We start from the raw sequence: 19,035 nt of genomic DNA, 5'->3' as shown, positions 1-19,035 counted from the left end.
AGATTGGATCACAACTTCAATCCCAGTGCTCAGGAGGCAGAAGTGGGTGTATCTCATTGAGTTTAATGCCATGCTGGACTATGCAACAAGTTCTAGCACAGCCAGAGGTACAAAAGGAATCACCCTGAAAAAAAAATCAATCAAACAAAGAAAAAATACAGAAAGAACCCAGCGGTTTTCACTGAAGTTCTTACAAAGAATACACATTTACTCTAGTTCTGCATTCATATTACAGAAACCTGAAGTGGCCATTGTTTAAACTGCAAAGTTAATATGATTGTACTTGTGTGGAGCCATAGAATGGCTATTTGACCCCTGCCTGCTTGGAATCTATGATGCACATTGTGCCTTGCATGGTACAGTGAGTTTCCATCTCTGGACCACAGGTGCTGCTTTGAGCTTTGTAGAGGTTTGTTCAACCGTTTAGACTTGGCAAGGTATGTGTATGAGAACTTGCCTCCCACTTACCTGAGAACCATCCTCCCACTTTTTAGAATTTCCTTGAGAATATCCTGCTTTGTGATTTTTTACTAAAACTAGTTCCTCCCCCCGAGTTGCCCATTCTTACTCTCTATAAGCTGTAACCTAAAGCACAGTAAACTGAGACTTGATCAGAATTCTGTCTTGTCTCCATTCTTTGTGTCTCCTGTTCCATCCCAATCCCTCACCCCATTCCAGGTTCCATGCTGACAGTCCTGCGGGTTGGTACAAACTGTCGCCTAACGTGGAGGCCTGGATATGGGGGGATTCTGTGAGGAACGCTGAGAGTGCAAGGAGGGGGAAGAAGTGGGAAGAAAAACCTCAGGACGCAGTGGGAGCCTGCTGCAGTGCTCAGCCTGAAGTAAGAATCAGTGATCATGGGACAGGATTTAAGCTAATGTGAAAAATATCTGGATCAAGTAGGAGAGGCTCTCAAGGCGCGAGGGGTAAAGGTTAAACCAAAGCATCTATTTCAATTTTTCAGTTTTATTAAAAGACGTTTGTCCATGGTTTCCTGAAGAAGGAACAATTAATGTAAGACGTTGGTCTGGAGTTGGAGATGCATTCCAGGATTTTTATAGTACTTTTGGACCTGACAAGGTTCCAGTCACAGCTTTCTCATATTTCAGTCTCATAAAAGAATTAATTGAGAGTATGGAACATTGCTCAAAAACTGTGGCTGCTGCAAAATTTGAGAGTTTAAAAGCTGCAAACCTAGATCCATATTTATCACCCTGCACAAAACTAAAGTCAAAGTGGATCAAGGACCTCAACATAAAACCAAATACTCTAAATCAGTTGGGAAAAAAAAAGTGGGGAACAGCCTAGAACTCATTGGCACAGGAGACAACTTCCTGAACAGAACACCAACAGCACAGGCTCTAAGAGAAACAATCAATAAATGGGACCTCATGAAACTGAAAAGCTTCTGTAAAGCAAAAGACACTGTCGTCAAAACAAAATGACAGCCCACAGATTGGGAAAGAATCTTCACCAACCCTTTATCTGACAGAGGACTAATATCCAGTATATATAAAGAACTAAAGAAGCAGACAAGTAACAAACCAAGTAATCCAATTAAAAAATAGAGAACGGAGCTAAACAGAGAATTCTCGATAGAGGAACATCGAATGGCAGAGAAACACTTAAATAAATGCTCAACCTCATTAGCCATTAGGGAAATGCAAATCAAAACGACCCTGAGATTTCACCTTACACCCATCAGAATGGCCAAGATGAAAAACTCAAGTGACAACACATGCTGGAGAGGTTGTGGAGAAAGGGGAACCCTCCTCCATTGCTGGTAAGAATGTAAACTGGTACAACCACTTTGGAAGTCAATCTGGCCCTTTCCCAGACAATTAGGAGTAGTGCTACCTCAAGACCCAGCCATACCACTCCTAGGTATAAACCCAAAATTTGCTCAAGTACACAACAAGGACATTTGTTCAACCATGTTTGTAGCAGCTTTATTTGTAATAGCCAGAACCTGAAAACAACCCAGATGTCCATCAACGGAGGAATGGATACAGAAATTGTGGTATATTTACACAATGGAATACTACTCAGCAATCAAAAAGGAGGAAATCATGAAATTTGCAGGCAAATGGTGGGATCTAAAAAAGATCATTCTGAGTGAAATATCCCAGAAGGAGAAAGACAAACATGGTATATACGCGCTTATATAGACCTACAAGCTATGATAAACATAATGAAATCTACACACCTAAAGAAGATAATCAAGAAAGCGGACATGGGCGAAGATGATCAATCCTCATTTAGAAAGACAAATGGGATGTGCATTGAATGTATGACAGGAGTCTACTGCAGAAGGCATCTGAAAGACTCTACCTAGCAGTGTTTCAAAGCAGATACTAAGACTCATAACCAAACCCTCAGCAGACTGCAGGGAATCATATGAAAGAAGGGGAATTAGTATGATATGGAAAGGATAGGAGCTCTACAAAGACCAAATATATCCGGGCACAGGGTCTTTTCTGAGACTGACACTCAACCAAGAACCATCTATGGATATAACCTAGAACTTCTGCTCGGATGTGGCCCGTGGTAGCTCAGTAACCAAGTAGTTTCCCAAAGTAAGGAGAACAAGGACTATTTCTAACAGGATCTCAAGGGCAGACTCTTTGACCTCCCTAACGCCCCCCAGGGGAGGAGCAGTCCTGTTAGGCCACAGAGGAGGACTTTGCAGCCAGCCCTGAAGATACCTGATAAAACAGGGTCAAATGAAAGGGGAGGAGGTCCTCCCCTATCAGTGGACTTGGAAAGGGGCAGGGAAGAGACCAGGGAGGGAGTGTGGGGTTGGGGAGGGAATGAGGGAGCGGGATACAGCTGGGACACAGAGTTAACAAAATGTAACTAATAACAAAAATAAAATTAAAAAAAAAAGAAAAATAGAAAAAAAAAAGGTGCAAACCACTGGGATAAAAAAAAAAATTGATCCTGTCAGTTTCTGCCTCCCTGGAACTCCTGGGATAGGAAAACCTGAATGAGAATCAGTTTTAGTAGCCTTTCTGGAACTTCTGTGGCAAAAAAAGTTTGGGAAAAGCCAGGTTTCTGGTTTTAATTCGACTCTGTGTATGATTAATTGTCTTTTTCTTGGTGTTGTGCTCAGAGTTACTGTTTCATTTCTATGATTAATTATTTGTGTTTTTGCGTCTACTCGAGAGTGCTTGATTTTACTTTTGTTCAAAATTGTGGCTATTTTCGTTCCTGTGATTTCAGTTTTGTCCCGGGATATTAACCCAGGTACAGGCTATTTATTGTCTTTAGTTTCACTTTTGCCTCAGGCAGCAAAAACAAAATGTAAAAATTTTAACCTGGAAAACTGACACCCCTGTATGGGTTGATCAGTGGCCTTTGAGCTCGAAAAAATTGACAGCACTTCAGACACCAGTGCAGGAGCAATTAATGGCTGGTCATATAGCAGAAAGTAACTCTCCATGGAATACTCCTATATTTGTCATCAAAAAGAAATCAGGCAAATGGAGATTGTTACAAGATTTACGTGTAGTTAACATCACCATGGTTCTTATTGGACCCCTGCAACCTGTACTTCCAACACCCGTAGCCATCCCTCAAGGGTATTATAAAATAATTATAGATTTAAAAGATTGTTTTTTTACAATTACTTTACATCCAAATGATCAAAAACGTTTTGCCTTCAGTGTACCATCAAGTAACTATGAAGGTATATCATTGGAATGTGTTGACTCAGGGTATGGCAAATAGTCCAACTTTGTGTCAAATATTTGTAGCTTCTGCTATACAAAGAGTTAGAAACAATTGAAAAGAAATTTATATTATTCATTATATGGATGATATACTACTGGCAGGCAAAAAGGAAAATTAAGTTTTAAAATGTTTTGCAAATTTAAAAACAGTTTTAAAAAATTCAGGACTGCAAATTGTACCTGAAAAAGTTCAGCTTCAAGATCCTTATTTGGGATTTCAGATTAATGGACCAAAATTTATAAATAAAAAGGCAACTTTTACAATGGATAAAGACACTTAATGATTTTCAAAAATTGCTAGGTAATAGTAATTGGTTACGACCTTATCTAAAACTAACCACGGGTGAATTAAAACCCTTATTTGACATTTTAAAAGGAGATAATTATCCTAAGTCTCCTAGAGCTCTTGCTACAGAGGAACACGTAGCCCTTAAAAAGGTTGAAAATGCTATTGCATCGCAATTCATTACTTGTGTTGACTATTCCAAACCTTTAATGCTTATCATATTCAACACCACTGTTAAACCAACTGCAGTGTTCTGGCAAGGAGCACCAATTATGTGGATGCACCTTCCCTCTTCTCCTAGCAAGGTAATATATCCATATTATAATGTTGAATATGATAAGCAAGAGCTCTAGGAGACTTAGGCTCCAGTTCTAAAAGCTCTACCAGAACCTACCACCCTTCCACGAGGCATGCTTTCCCCAGGTTTAATACCTTTTCCTATAGTAACGCCCATATCAGGTAAGTCCACTGAGGATTCTCTTTTAGAACTTGTACAGCATACTTTTCTAACCCTTAATGAATCTAGACCTGATTTAACAGACTCCTGTTGCCTTTGCTACTCCCTACGATGAAGGAATTGCTGTTTTAGGTAGTTTTTCTATTTCATTAGATCATAGCTCATGTAGATGGCTGCAGACCACTCAAGTTCGCCTAACCCTACAGTCCGTCCAAGAACAGGGAACATGTATTGGTAAAGTTCCTGCTTCACATAAACATCTCTGTAATGAAACCATTAAGAGTATAAATGCCTCAGGAGCAGGACAATATGTAATTCCTCCAAACAATATTTGGTGGGCTTGTTCTGATGGCCTCACTCCCTGCTTTTCGGCACATTTGTTTTATGATTAATACTGTGTTTTATTATAATTAGTGCCGAGATTAACATATTATTCCTCTGATCAGTTTTCTCATCTTTGGGACCCAAAACAGAATCAAGCTTTGCTACGCCCTAAAAGAGAACCAGTTACTGCAGTTACAGTAGCTGTTCTCCTGGGCTTGGACCTAGCTGGAGCTGGAACAGGAATTTCTTCTTTAGTTTTGCAAGATAGATACTATGATCAGCTGAGATCGTCAATTGATCTAGATATTGAAAGAATGGAAACTGCTATTTCCTACTTACAGAAATCTTTAACCTCTCTTTCAGAAGTAGTGTTACAAAATAGAAGAGGACTAGACCTTTTATTTGCTCAGCAGGGAGGGTTCTGTGCTGCCCTAAAAGAGGAATGCTGTTTCTATGTAGACCATTCAGGAGTAGTAAAGGATTCCATGAACAAGGTCAGGGAAGACTTAGAGCAAAGAAAACTTCTGAGGGAAGAAGAGCAGGGGTGGTTTCAGACTTGGTTTAGAACTTCTCCTTGTCTTACTACCCTTTTACCCTCCATTTTAGGACCCCTGATAGGCTTGCTTATTTTGCTTTCCCTCAGTCCAATACTGTTTAATAAGCTTATGGTTTTCTTTAACCAGCAGATTGACGCCATTAAGGCAAAACCCATACAGGTCCATTACCACAGGCTGAAAATGGCAGATGCAGATCTTTTTGAGACTTCCTTTACAGAATACTAACTATCCCATTGAGCTGAACTGGTTAGCCAGTGAGTATGAGAATCCACCATGGTCTTTGTTGCCACCCTTGCATCCTAAGACAGGAGCTCAGCCAATAGCTGCTAATGTATCCAATGACGGGCCAGCAAGGGTTAAAGATTCAGGATTCCAACCTCAGACAGGCACAGTTCCCTTGGCATCACAGCCTTGAAAAAAATATTAAAAAGGGGGACCTGTGTGGAGCCATAGAATGGCTGTGTGACTCCTGCCTGCTTGCAATCTATGAAGCATATTGTGCCTTGCATGGTACAGTGAGTTTCCATCTCTGGACCGCAGGTGCTGCTTTGAGCTTTGTAGGGGTTTGTTCAACTGTTTAGATTTGGCAAGGTATGTGTATGAGAACTTGCCTCCCACTTTTTAGAATTTCCTTGAGAATATCCTGCTTTGTGATTTTCACTGAAACTAGTTCCTCTCCCCGAGTTGCCCATTCTTACTCTCTATAAGCTGTAACCTAAAGCACAATAAACTGAGACTTGATCAGAATTCTGTCTTATCTCCATTCTTTGTGTCTCCTGTTCCATCCCATTCCCACACCCCTCTCCAGGTTCCATGCTGACAGTTCTGCGGGTTGGGACAGTACTAAAAGATAACACATGTTCAAACACTTACGAATGGACAGATGAAAGTATTAGCAATGTAAATGTTGATAAAAAAAAAAGCAACACAGTTCAGGAGAGATGGCTCAGCAGTGAAGAACTGCTGGTCTTGAAAATAATTTGGCTCAATTGCAAGTACTTACATGGAGCCTCACAACTAGCTATTACTCTACATTCAGGAGTTCTAAATCCATCTTCTGACTATTGTGAAGCCTAGGCACATATGAGGTACATATTCATGCATACAGGCAAAATATTAACCTTTACTCACGAAAAATTCAAAGCAAACATAACAGGAAGAATGTTACACTCCTGAAATTCTATGACTGAGAAGCCTCAGGCAGTATTCATGTGAAGAATACCTGTCATCCTGAGGTATAGAATATATGCTCTCTGCCAAATTTCAAAATTCAAGATGTGTGTGAAGCTATAGACAACAGCATAGGCTTGATATGTAAACAAACCTACATTCCAGGCCCATCAGCCAATAACATAAAAACACAAAAAAACGGGCATGTTGGCCCACATCAAATCCAAGCGCTCTAGAGCCAGAATCAGGTAGATCTCTAAGTTCAAGTCCTGCCTGTTCTACATACCTACTTTCAGGACAGCCAGGGCTACAAAGAGGAACTTTGCCTTCAGTAACAAAAACAAAAGCAACAAAATTAAAAACAAAACCAACAGGCTAGCATTAAATAGCAATAGCTTAGCATTGAAAAGAAATTGCTTCTACTGTTTCTTATGTGATTTAGGGTGTCAGTCTATATCCCTAGGCATAACAGCAAGAGAAGAAAGCTGACTGATCAGTTTCAACCACAACAGAGTAGACACCGAGATCAGGAAATGAGTTGAGTCTATACACACTCAAATCCCAGTGAGGAATCTAGAAAGGTTCACCCTACAAAGCTTCCATAACCTCTCCAAAGAAAGCCACAAAAGAAAGACAAGTGTTCAAAGACATCATCCTATCTGAGAGCTTTATGATTCAACCAACTACATTCTGACCCTGATCACTATAGACTCATGGTCATTCCATGATGAAAATGCAATTAGTTTAACTTCAATAATCCTAATAGTCTCCAACAGGCCATACACTATTCAAATGTCTAAAATCTCACCTGAAACTCAAGGCAATCTCTTGACTGCTGCATTTTGTAAAATCAGAAAACAAGTTATGTCTTTCCAACATACAATGGTACATAATACCCCTTCCCATTCCAATAGAAAGGAGTAGTCACATTGGACCAAGCCAAGAAATCCAGTAAGGGCAACACCAAATACTGTAGTTTCTAGGGGATTAGACTGTGAAGGAGTTTGGTAATGGAATTTTGCCTCTTGGCCTTGGCAGATATGGGTTTAATCTAAAATTTAGTTTCTCTGAAACTAACCTTGGCCATTCTCCAGTGGGATGCTCTCTTCCTGAGAACTTGGTAACAAACTTTGTGTAACCTTGAGTGAATCCTTGGACATTTTGCCAGGTGAAGCAAATGGGCTATTACCATGAGAAAGTTGCTTGTGATTTTTTGCTTTAAAAGAGCTGCTTGAGTGCCTAATAAACGAGTCTTGATCAAAAACCTGTCTTGACTCCATTCTTCATGTCTCTGTCCCTATCATTCCCACTCCCTCTTTCAGGTAGACCCTGCTCAACTTGCCCGAGAGACAGGCCAAGACTGCCTTATTCCTGCAACTTCTCACACATCTCACAGTCTGGTTACTTCCACTTCCTACATGCAGCTCTCCATGGCAGGTGTCTTATTAGACCTCAACATCTTGTGGTCTCTCAACGCAACTCCAGCTTCATCCTCATAGCTTCATGCAATAAAATTCTTACAATATCATGATTGGGTCTCTGACTTTCTCATAAATGGACAGCTGGAACAGTGCTGAACTGAAACAACAGAGGTAGAATCCATGACCTCAAATATTACATCTTTCTTGTTTCCAGAACCAGCACAACATGGATGATCATGTCAAGTTTGGATTCTAAATTGGGAAGGACCCTGCCATGCTTGGACCATGGTTGCAGCAGGTTTTGTATGACATTCCTCCAGGGACTTTGCCTTGCAAACTCCTTCCATTAACTGAAGTGTTTCCCTTAGGGGACTTTCCCTGAGCAAGAGTCTTTGCTTTAATGGTGATAATCACCTTGAAAATTCCTGTCATTGTTTCAGCACCAGACTGCCATTTGAAACTACCTGGGTGCAGAGTTTTCTACAAACCACAGACTTTGCATCTATTTCTACCCAACCTGTTGTTTTTTCTTTTCACTGTATCCCTCATTAGTCACTAGTAATAACCATCCAACAGATTTTATATTCCATCTAAGAAATCTGCTCACTACATTTTAATTCTACCTTACATAATTTCTCAGGGCATGGGAAGAATAAGAAAGACTTTGGACCAAAATCTCGCACAAATGACTTCTACTAAATTTTTCATGGAGTCTATTTTCTACTGAAATCTATGCTTTTTGCAATCTCAAGTCCTGACAGTTTCCCAATTCCTCTCAAAAGAGAACATTCTCAGGTTCTTTTCAGCACCAAAATCACTTTGCCTACCATGCTTTGTTCTAACTTGCTACTCTGCTGCATTAAATCTGTCATTGAATCCTCTAACCAAAAGCATCTCAGGTAATGAACAGGATTTTTTTGGATGGTTCTGTCAGATCACAGGGAGGTTAGGATAGAAACTCAAGCTAGAAAGTGAAGTCAAAAATCATGAACGAACATTGTTACTTGGCTTGCTCTCTTACTTGGTCACTGCCTCATGCTCAGCAAGCTCTCAAATCCAGCCCAGGTCCACTTGCTTAGGGATATTGTCACTACTTAGGGATATTGTCACTCCCAGTAGAAGACCCTTCCCACATCAATCACCAGTCAACACATTCTCTCGCAGAAATAGCAAGCAGCCATTATGATGTGGACAGGACCTCAACCGAAGCTCCCTCAGATGACTGTAGGTTCTGAAATGTTCAGAAACTAAAGCTAATTAGCACACAGAGACAATAATATCTGAGAAAGTTTTTAAAAGCCCAAAACCAATATGTTAAACATGTCAATCACTTAATTAGCAAAAACCCAAACAGTGATGTTTACAACACCTGGAAAACAGACTTGCCAAGAAATGAGGATAGGCAAGGCTTCAGGATCAAGAATAGAAAACTAAAACAGTTTCCTCACAGGAAGTCCCTAAACCAACAAAAACTCAAGGAACTCATAATCTAATATAGTAAACTTTCAGAACACACAAAAAAGATGAAGGTTTATCATTTTCAAGAAAAACAACAATATATTTAGGTTATAATTAACAAAATCATATAGCATAAATGGCACCACTGATAAAAGGAGACACAAAGGCAGACTTATAAATATAACACAGTCTTTAAGCAAGAACATAAAGATTATAGTAAAAACCAAAGCCAAAGAAATCACTGGCCAATACTCACCCAGTGCACTCTGGTTCTTTCCTTTGCAATAATTGAAAAAGGATTAGGGTGGAGGACTATTTCAATTACAGAGATTCTCTTAAATCATAAAAATGTTTCAACACTGGAAAAAATAATTTTCACAACTAAAAGTATCTCATTCTCTTATCACACACACAAAAAAGGTATCTGTCAGGAACAATTAAAAACCATCTTGTTTCCTATGATTGATGATTGTATGTAAGTCTGCACTAGTGTGAGGAAATGCAAACTTTAAAACCAAATGCAAGAGTGCAGATTTTTAAAGAAACAGAGTATTTGTATCATATACCTAAACAGCTTGATTTGTACTATCTGCTTTATAAGTCATAAAAGCTTTTGAAAACAAGTGTATTCTCGTTTTTATGTGTTTGTTTATGTGTGGGAGATAGAATGTCTTCCATGTGTGTCATAGCAGGTGTTATGAGCCTCCTAACTTGGGTTGGGTGTTCATACCTGAACTTAGGTCAACCCCAATATTTCCTGAAAAAGTTTTTAACAGATTAATAACAGCAAAAACCTAATATATATATATATATATATATATATATATAAAATAAATGATCTGGGACCCTGATTCCTCAGAATTAGAACTCTAGTGTAAGATCAGGTAGGATTCCTCCAGACCTTCCCCACATTATTATCTGAGACCCAGTACTCAGGGCTGCTCCTAGTGCTGCAGCTTCCTCCCCTGCCTCTTGTTCACACCTCTTGTAGATGTCACAGACCATCCCTATCTGCCCTTCTCTTTCTCCCTCATCCCTCAAGTATGGGCACATACTTCTTGGTTAACCAAAGGTCATGTCTGCCAGAAGACTAGGCAGTCTGTCCAAAGACCTACCCCACTTACTTATTACTCACGACCCAATTTTCACAGTTGTCCTTAGCACTAGGACAGAATACCTCTCCCCTTTTCCATGCATCTCGTAGATACCATAGACCATCTTCACCTGCCCTTCTTTTCTTGCTTTATGTACATGTCCCAGCCCTCACCAGGGCATACTTTCTGCACAACCACATGTCATGCTAGCCAGAACACCAGATAGGCTGTCCACAGATCTGCCACACTATCTGTTATCCCAGACCCAATTTTCAGAGGCAGCTTCACCTCTCCCCTGTTTATACCCCCTGTGGATTGCTCAGATCATCTCTCCAAGACCTCCCCTTTCCCCATCCTCCAAGAACCAATAAGAATTTCCCTTGAATACACCAGCCAAGCAGGTCAGTAAAAGAGGTAACATTCAGGGGAAAATCCAGAGCGCAAAGAGAATCCCAGGAACAAAACTTCCACCCAAACAAAACAATCTCAGAAATCAGACCTAAGTATATAATCACCCCAAACCCAGATGCCTACACACCAGCATAGGAACAAAATCAGTAAGAGCCAGGAAAATATGCCACCAACAGAGCCAAGCTATCCTAACATAGCAGGTCCTCGATATTCCAACATAGGTGAAGGCACGAGAAGAAGACCTTAAAACCAACTATATGAAGTTGATAGTGGTCCTTAAAGAGGAAATGAATAAATTCCTTAAAGAAATCCAAGAAAACACAAATAATTGAAGGAAACCAATAAATCCATTAAATAAAGGCAAGGGAAAAAAAAGACAATTGCGGAAAACACAGTTTTATGGAAATATGAAAAAATGGAAATAGAAGCAATAAAGAAAGCACAAATTGAGGGAATCCTGGAAACGAAAATTTTAGGACTGCAAAGAGGAACAACAGAGGAAAGGGTCACCCACAAAATACAGAAATGGGAGGCATTGAAGATACAATAGAAGAAAAAGAGGAACAATAGAGGAAAGGTTCACCCACAGAATACAGAGATGGGATTCATTGACTATACAATAGAAGAAATGAATACATCAGACAAAGAAAATGCTCAATCTATTATCAGACCACTATGGATTTAAACTAGAGAGTTCAACAACAAAAACAAGCAAAAACCTAAAAACTAATGGAAACTGAACAACTCTGATCAATGACCACTGGGTCAGGGAAGAAATAAGAAAGACACTAAAGATTTTCTAGAATTCAATGAAAATGAAGTCAAAACATACCCAAATTTATGGGTCACAGTCAAAGCAGTGTTAAGGGGAAAGTTCATAGCACTAAGTACCTTCATAAGGAAATTAGAGAGATTTCACACAAGCAATTTTTAAAGCACACCTGAAAGGTCTAGGACAAAAAGAATCAAACACACCCAAGAGGAGTTGACTGCAGGAAATTATCAAATTCAGGGCTGAAGTCAATAACCTAGAAAGAAAGAAAACAATATAGAGAATCAACAAAACCTAGAGCTGGTTCTTTCAGAAATCAACAACTGAAACAACTAACTAAAAGGCAGAGAGAGACCGTATCCAAATTCACAACATCAGAAATGAAAAGGGTGACATAACAACAGATATTGAGGAAATCCAAAGAATCATTCGGTCTTATTTTAAAACCTGGCATTCCACAAAATTGGAAAAGCTAAACGGACAATTTTCTAGATAGATTTCACTTATCAAAGTTGAATTCTACCAGACTTTCAAAGAAGAGTTCCTCAATTATTCCACAAAATAGAAACAGAAGGAACATTGCCCAAGTCATTCAATGAAGGCACAGTCACCCTGATACCTTAACAATTAAAAGAGAATCTCATTCCAATTTCCCTCATGAATGTTGTAGAATAACTTAATGTCTACTTCCTGCCACATGGATTATGTCACAAGGTGTGGAATCTGCCCTGTTCACCTGCATACCACCATGCATACCTAGAAACATTTCAAAAACTCCTTTTGTTTTCTGGAATTGAATTTCTCTGAATCACACCATTGTGGCTGGTAATAGCAGAAAGGTAAAAAGATTCTAATCAAGTATTGATCCCCATCATCCAATTTCTGTCAGTTTCCAAACTATAAAATTTGTCAAACAAAACTGAGTGTGGAATGCAAGCTTTAGAACTTCTAGAAACCAGACCTTCAGTTTTCCAATCTGTCTTCCTACTGCATACCAAAAGCAATGCCTGTGTGTGAACACTGGATAGTGATACTATAAGCACCACAGCGTTCTACTGCCAGGGCTGGAGAGCCTCTGCCTCCCCAGGAATCTACATTAAGGGAGGGTCAGAGGCCAATGGACTCTGCTCAGGCTACCACAAGGACCAAAAGAACAATAGTCTGATCCATAGACCATCTCAGTTCCAGCAGATCAGACTCTGATAGCTCAACACACCTGTTCCTCCCAGTCTGGGGACAGTGGCACCCACACTCATCATGGGATGTCTTGTGATCTCTCTCACAGCTGCATTAGAGGAGAACCTGGAAAGAACCTGAACGCTGTACCTCCCATTGGAGCTCCTGACTGCTAGGCCTACACAAAGTCCTTCATCACCGTGTACAACCCAGCTGGTCCTCAGGACAGTAGTATCTCCTCTACTGGTGGATCATCAGAGATCAAATGACTCAGACATCTGATGTCTTCTCAGTTCTGTTTTTCCATAGTAGGGGCAGACAGAGCCCTAGTCTGAGAAATTTCCATCTTAGTAGAATTTTCTAGTCTCTCAGAGCACTTCCTGTTCCTCTTGCAAGGCACAGAGTCCTTTGTTTGCACATTCCATTACAAACTCAATGTTCACTGTAGCCACCTCTACTTCATAGCTAGGAAGTCCTGCAGCCAAACTTCAAAGTCAAACAGTAACAACAATCTAGCCACTTAGACAGATGGGGAAATTATACAGCAAAGATATTCCCTGAAAGCAAAAAGTGGCTGTAGCTGAAATAAATGGTATTAGGCTAAATGTGTTTATTATTTGCCCTATAATTATTACGGCAGTATTATCTAACCCTCAATTATAATAACTATGACACAGATACCTGTTAGATTTTTAGATCGCCTTATAACAACTTGGGTTGGGCAGATAATTTTACCTGTTCAGAGAGAAGGAAGGCAATCAGCGTGGGTTAGGTGGAAAAGGAACCATGTGGGTCAGCAGAAAGGACTCCAAGAATGGCATAGAAAAGAGTGACCAATATGAAGAATAATCAAGTATTTATAAGATTATGGATGAAAGGAATGGTTAAGGTGAATGGTATGGGATGTGGCTGGGTGTTATGAGATAGCGTAGGTGAAATTATCTGCTCAGCCCAAGGTGTTAGAAAGGAAATGTAAAATCTAACAGGTGCCTGTGTCTTATTGATTATGATAGCGGGTTAAATAATATGCCACCATAATAATTATAGGACAAATAGTAAACATATTTAGCCCAATACTGTTTATTTTCAGCTCCAAGCAGCCATGAATTTGAAAGTAATGAGTGGTAAATGGGAGGGGAATGAAATAAAGAGAAGACATGGCTGCTTCTAGGTATGGTAGAGTAGAAAGTTTATTATAGATAAAAGGGATAGAGAATAGGCAGATGCAGGGACACTTGGGAGAGTTCAGAATGGACATAACTCTGAGTCATATGAGGAAAGGGAGGAAGGAAGACAAAAGAGCCAAACCAAAAGCCAGGGATGTTAAATGATACATGAAAAAGACCAGGTAGCCAAAATGGTTGGATTACATAAAGAAAGACAGCTGGAAGAAGGGCAGCATAAACCCTGGGCTAGAGGCTGGGTATACCAACCATTACTCTGTAATACGTAGGGACTGAGGGATGCTGGGAGAGTTTGGCAGCCATATCTAATTTGATTTGTTAAATAGGCAGCTCTGGAATGTGTCCCAGCATTTGAAGCTTAAGAAAAACGAGAAGGCTAAAATGATGTAATTATAATCACAAAAATCATTTTAAAAAGTTGAAACAGACTTTATGAGCCAATACTCTTCATGGACTAGACATATGTATTAGAGCCCACCAAGTATTACTCATACCTTTTCTCTCAAGTTGTGCTTTTTCAGACGGGAATAATAGCATTCCTGTTAGGCACAGACACAACAGTTTCTCCAGATATTCTGTGTTTTTTGAACTACAGAAATTTGTTTTCTAAACATGTTTGGTTCCTTATACAGAATCTCTATTGCTTTGGTCTGTGAACCCCCAAACATGGCCAGTTTAGACTTTTACTGATCCATCTAAAATTGATTTTCTCACTACTTACTGCTAATGACAAACTGCTGTCAAAGCAGGAAAGATCTCACCATCCTTCCTCCCCATTCCTTTCTGTGCTGTGACTACACTAACTTCAAAGTTGGTCAGTGAACTCAATTCTTATGCAAGTTGTTCTTTATTTGCAATTCCCCACTGCCCTCCCAAAAGCCAGGGCCTTCAGAGGACAGTCATTCACTCGTCTTTTTTCCATCTCACTGACCAGGCAAGGCCCAGCCTGAAAGGAGTTGGAGGACTGTCTTCCAGGCACTGAGCTGCAAAGGCAGGGTTAGGTATTCAAAGCAAGTCCTTTAAAAAAATTATTTATTTATTATATATACAATGTTCTGTCTGCATGTGTGCCTGAATGCCAGAAGAGAGCACCATATCTCAAGATAGATAGTTGTGAGCCACCATGTGACTGCTGGGAATTGAACTCAGGACCTCTGGAAGAGCAACCAGTGCTTTGAACCCCTGAGTCATCTCTCCAGCCCAAAGCTAGTCTTAACTTCACAGCATGAATAAAGGCTGAGCTTTAGACAATATTGCTCTAAACAGAAACAAATATGAAAGCCTTTGAGAAAAAAAAAAAGAATGAGTCAGAAATACCAGAGAATAGGAACAATTAAGAGATTAGAGCTGTGATACCTAAAGAAAAAAAAATACAAAAGCTAATACCAACAACTGATGTTTTAAAAATGATAAACATAATTGAAAGAACACATAAGACTTTGAGAAAGAGCAGGTTCTTCCCTGTAGAGGAAATGGCATTAAGACACTGTTTGACCTTGTCCCTGTGTGCAATGTTAGCTGCTGAGATCTGTAACCTGACACACACAGCTATAGCCAATAGACTGCATCTCAAATTTCTGAACCAACTTAACTGGATCAAGGAGGATTGCCCATATCTGTTTAAAACAGTCCTTTAATTGGAAATACAATATTCAATGGCTCAAGCTAACTTACCCAAATTGTACACCAACAAACTGCTCTGTTTTCATTTACATTCATGAATTAATACATGCTGGGAAATTACAAAACCACTCACCCTGCCTCAATCAAGTCCTTCTTCACAATGCTGACTCCTGCAGCTGACTCCCTTAAACTTTAGTCTATGATCTAGCTATCACTTACCCTGTTTCACCCTGAAGTGTACACTGTAAACTGTTGCTCCTGTTCTGGTGTGAAGGCAAAAGCCATGCTCCACATGCAAATCCTTTTCATGTTGCTGTAATCAGAGTTCATTACATGCCTCAAATGGTTAATTTTAAAACTCTGTGGTGTACAACTATTTTACTTAAGAATTTAAGAATCTTAATCAAAAGGATAGCAAGATCATTGCCCTGGGGAGCAAAAGACTAGGATCAAGGTGACCTGAGTCAACATAGTCAAAAACATTTTTCTAAAAGGCTGAAGATGCAGCTGTTCTATCATTGATATCCCTTTTCTGGGAAAAATCATTGCATACACAACTAAAAGATTAATTATGAGAAATTACTTCAATGACAGCATACATTCAGCTCTGGATAATACTCAAAGAGGAGTCAGCTGAGAACAGATTTTGCATTTTACATATGCTTTCACCCTTAAGTCTCTTTTAGGTTCAGGCCCCAGGTCATATTCTGAACAACTTAAATATGGACTGAAGACTGCAATCTAGCCACTTAGACAGATGGGGAAATTACACAGCAAAGATATTCCCAGAAATAATTTTTAAGTACATCAGTGCCCTCAAACAGCAGGTCACACTCTTCAGTGACAGGGTCCTGAAGTGGATGTGCCAGAAGAGGAAATGATAGGAATAGCAGAAAGTAGAAAAAAATAAAATAAAAACTGGGGTGCGGAGGTCTTGAAAAAGCTGTCTTATGCCAAGTAAACTTCTTAAGAATAACATCTTGTATACTACTTTCAGAAAAAATAAAATAAAATAAAATGGAAGTTATCTATGAAGTCAACAGAAACTATCATATGTAAAAGGACAAACTGAGGAGTCTAATAAACAGTGCTGCACACATGGAACAGAGTATCTCAGGAACATTACTGACCAAACCTACAGTGGACTTAGGGTTGATCACCACAGTTCGGTGTAGTGGGTAGAGCTGGGTTCTCAAGATCTGAAGTAACCGTTTTCCAAAAGGGTTCCAGACCGGTACCAGCTCTTCCAAACATATTCAAGTCTTTAGAGAAGGAGCTCTATTTTATTCTCAATACATTGAGGCCTTAGGGAAGGCTCTCAAGGCCTAGGCTCCAGGCTGTTATCTGCCAAGCATGTTCCTGGGTTTGAGAAAAGGCTATGTCATTTTCCATATATGGTGGCCTCATAGAAAGCCTTGCTTGATCAGGCCAGTCCTCAATACAACCATATTTTGCTATTTCAAAGAGTTGTCAACTGGCGTAGACATGTCCATGTGGGAAAACTATGCTTTTCTAAAAACACACAAACAAAACAACAAAAATGGCATCTTCAAGCAGAGAAATTTTAATTCAGAACATGATTGCTCTGGCAAAAAGATCATGTCCAAAGTCCTTCTAGGTCTATGTGGTCTGACCAGAAATATAGACATACTTTACATCCCAGGAGGTAGAGGCAAGCAGATCTCTGAGTTCAAGGCCAGCCTGGTATAGAGCAAGTTTCTGGTAAAGAAAAGCTTAGGTCCAGGCATGGTAGTACATTCCTTTAATCCTAGCACTCAGGAGACAGGGGCATGCAGATCTTAGAGTTCTAGTCAATTCTGTTCAAGCAGATCTGTAGAGTCAGTGGGTTGGTTGAGAGGCAGTGGAGTGGAGTGAAGTTCGTGAAATTCAGAGGTAATTATACTGGGAGAATATTACAGACACAGAGTGAAGACAGAACAAACCAGAGAAGGAACCAGATTAGAACATATTGCCAAAGTTAGTATGAGGTCAAACAGAGCAATTAAGTCAGAAACTGAAAAAAGCCAGATTAAATCAGTCATCTTAGAGGAGTTTGAGCCAGAACAGCTGAGGTAAACTAGCCAGAAAGAGTTCTGGGTGAGTTTATACAGCTCGGAGGCTGAAAACATCCTAGGCCGAAAACATCCTAGGCCTAGATTAGATTGTATTCCAGGACGAGGCCTAGTTAGCAGATGGAGGCAGTATGTCTCTGAGAGGACAATTACAACAGGAGAATAAAAGATACTTTAACACCGTTATGGCACACCAGGCCTTAATGTTGGTTGTGTTCCTGTTATGCCCCTTTGAGCAGCTAGCTTGTAAGAGGCCTGTTCTTTGATATGAGGAGCAGCCTAGTGGCTGGCTGTAAATCAGAGTTATCTCCTTTGTTGTGGTTTGGAGCCAAATGTCTGGACAATCCTGGTGAACAAACATGTGTATCCAAGCATCCTAATCTCTACCAGGCCTGGTTAGCATACTACTTATCTGTGGGGTTTTTAGAGGCAATCCTCCCTCAGCTAAATTCTACTCGGTGTCACTATTTCCTAAGCATTGGTAAATGCTTTACATCATCTATTCTAGTCTTGTAAGTCACAGCTTAATATTGGAGTGCTACCCAAGACGTGAGATGCCTTTTACAGCCTCCACAAAATCAACTCCAGATGGATCTTACACCTAAATGCTAACGGCTAAAAGCAGAAATTGTAGAAGATACTAAGAAAAACTAGGGCCCTTCGAGTTTGGCATCCTTCCAAGGATGTTCCTACACACAAGTCCCAGCTGCAAATGTTTTGCGCAGATGCAGCCCTCATAGTGAAGTTATGCAGAGCCCACCGCCGGATCCAGGGATTGACTAGGACTAAAAGGGACCTCACATCTAGCCACCGCTTACCATCCAGCCCCAGGGACAACCCACCGCACCAGTTCCCACTGCTCAGCCGCCTGTTCATCTCGGTTGCTGACAGTGCCCCTGTGCTCACCATGTCGCCGCTTCTGGACTTTACGGAGCTGCGATCACACCACCCAGCAGCAGTGCTCAGGACACACCACAGGGAAGCATTCAAGCCAGCTCAGCAAAGGAGCAGAACCCGCCGCACGGCACCCGGAAGAACACGCCTTCTCCTATTCTGACTGTCAGTTCCGCCTGGAGGCTGTGATTGGCCAGTAAGTCTTGAATGACAGGAGCAGCTCCATTAGGGTAAGCTTGTGGTGAAGGGACGTAGAATAGCAGTTCCAGGGCCAGACCTTTTCCAGGAATGCAGTGATTTGTATTTCAGTAGCTCTTGGGCCTCTCCTCTAATAACCTACTCTTCTGTTTTCCCACCTAGGTGGAGTGGACCCACCACTCCAGCTCCAGCTGCTCAGCCTGCTCC

General features: G+C 40.4%; 1 protein-coding gene across 1 annotated transcript in view; it reads right to left on the bottom strand.

The window, feature by feature from the left end:
• The window catches only part of LOC110543292 (zinc finger protein 431-like), a 30,704-nt gene extending 11,935 nt beyond the window's left edge, over nucleotides 1-18,769 (bottom strand). The window contains exon 1 of the mRNA XM_060375662.1: nucleotides 18,643-18,769. Within this exon, the coding sequence (XP_060231645.1) occupies nucleotides 18,643-18,645 (3 nt within the window). The 5' untranslated portion in view covers nucleotides 18,646-18,769. The remainder of the gene's footprint in view (nucleotides 1-18,642) is intronic.
• Between the last annotated feature and the right edge of the window lie 266 nt (nucleotides 18,770-19,035).

This window comes from Meriones unguiculatus, chromosome X, assembly GCF_030254825.1.
Source record: "Meriones unguiculatus strain TT.TT164.6M chromosome X, Bangor_MerUng_6.1, whole genome shotgun sequence".
Classification (NCBI taxonomy): domain Eukaryota; kingdom Metazoa; phylum Chordata; class Mammalia; order Rodentia; family Muridae; genus Meriones; species Meriones unguiculatus.
Note: the sequence above shows the minus strand (reverse complement) of the source record. Positions and strands in the feature narration are given on the sequence as shown.